Source organism: Habropoda laboriosa, unplaced genomic scaffold (assembly GCF_001263275.1).
Source record: "Habropoda laboriosa isolate 0110345459 unplaced genomic scaffold, ASM126327v1 scaffold212, whole genome shotgun sequence".
Classification (NCBI taxonomy): domain Eukaryota; kingdom Metazoa; phylum Arthropoda; class Insecta; order Hymenoptera; family Apidae; genus Habropoda; species Habropoda laboriosa.
Genome location: NW_017100509.1, coordinates 1,604,594 through 1,605,898, shown reverse-complemented (window position 1 = coordinate 1,605,898; position 1,305 = coordinate 1,604,594). Strand labels below are relative to the sequence as shown.

General features: G+C 26.5%; 1 protein-coding gene across 1 annotated transcript in view; it reads right to left on the bottom strand.

The window, feature by feature from the left end:
• Positions 1 to 1,066: 1,066 nt before the first annotated feature.
• LOC108576235 (dymeclin) overlaps positions 1,067 to 1,305 on the bottom strand; it is a 3,645-nt gene continuing 3,406 nt past the window's right edge. Inside the window, exon 11 of the mRNA XM_017939193.1 lies at positions 1,067 to 1,305. Coding sequence (XP_017794682.1) covers positions 1,134 to 1,305 — 172 coding nt within the window. The 3' untranslated portion in view covers positions 1,067 to 1,133.

The window sequence follows — 1,305 nt, the reverse complement described above, 5'->3', positions numbered from 1 at the left end:
GTACATGTATACAAATGCTGTTATACTATGGAATTTTTTAAAATTTTCATTAAATAGTTTTAACTTAATATTTGTTTTCATGCACTTAATACATATCATATATTTACAGTTAGATACGATACGTACAACAAAAACAAATATTTTCACAACTATATAAACAATAGTGTATAACGAAATTTGTTCATGCTTTAAGAATCATATTTGATACTATCTATTTTTTATATTTTGAAATAATTTTTAATGTTTGAAGCTGTTTAAAAATTACACTTTTTCATAATCCTTCAAAAGCAGTAGCTACAGTAAACAATGTGTCTCAATTGCTTAAGCAGGAAGATTTTTTAGCAAAATTATTTTTAACTCTGTCGCCCTATGAAAAACTTTAAAGAAAAATGTCATTTATATATATGTTACAATGTGAATATTCAACTGGAAACTCGAAATATTTGTTTTTTATTTATATTCTTCTGTGAATGTTTCTTTATAAAAAGTTTGTTTATACTTACGTTTCACTCTTACCCATGGTGTGAGTTTACAATCCTCCAGTTGAATATTTAGACACTTTTATTAATTAATTGCGTTTAAATACTCAAGTCATAATGTATCTTTCGTAAAATAATACATTGAACTCCAGTCTTAATAACAAGGAATTATACGATATCAAACCCAATTTCATTAGTGTACAATGAATGCATTACTTGGTATCATTTATAATTCACGATCGCTTTGTATTATCATAAATATCTTATTAATTAGGCTTATGCACATTAAAAAGACATTAAAACATTCCATAGTTGTACAATATTATTTTTACTTAAACTTGATCAGACTTAACTGATATTAAGTTAGAACTGTTGGAACTAAAAGAAACTGTAATTTTGAAAAATAAAATATTAATGTAATTAAATGAAATATTGAAAAAGGCAAGTGATAAGTACCGCTGAATCGACTCCAGATGTAAAATAAATATGTATTATTTTAAATTAGTCTCTATTCTCATTTTTTGTTCACCTTCGCAATAAATATTGTTTTCCTCCGTATCAAATAAATATTTTATGACGAAATGCCGTTTTCAATATTTTTTACTTGGTTTTTATTCCATATATTTACTGAAAACAGCAACCCTGATCTCGGTATCAGCAAACGATAATCGTTGTTTGTTCGCCGCTATTAGGTGAAAATAATTTTATATTTTCTGCGCTCCAATGTAAAAGTGCACTTTGACATACAACGCTCCATACATAAGGAATGAAGAACTCCTCTGGCTGTTCCTCTTCTACATATTTGAATTTTAGTTCTGGAAATTTC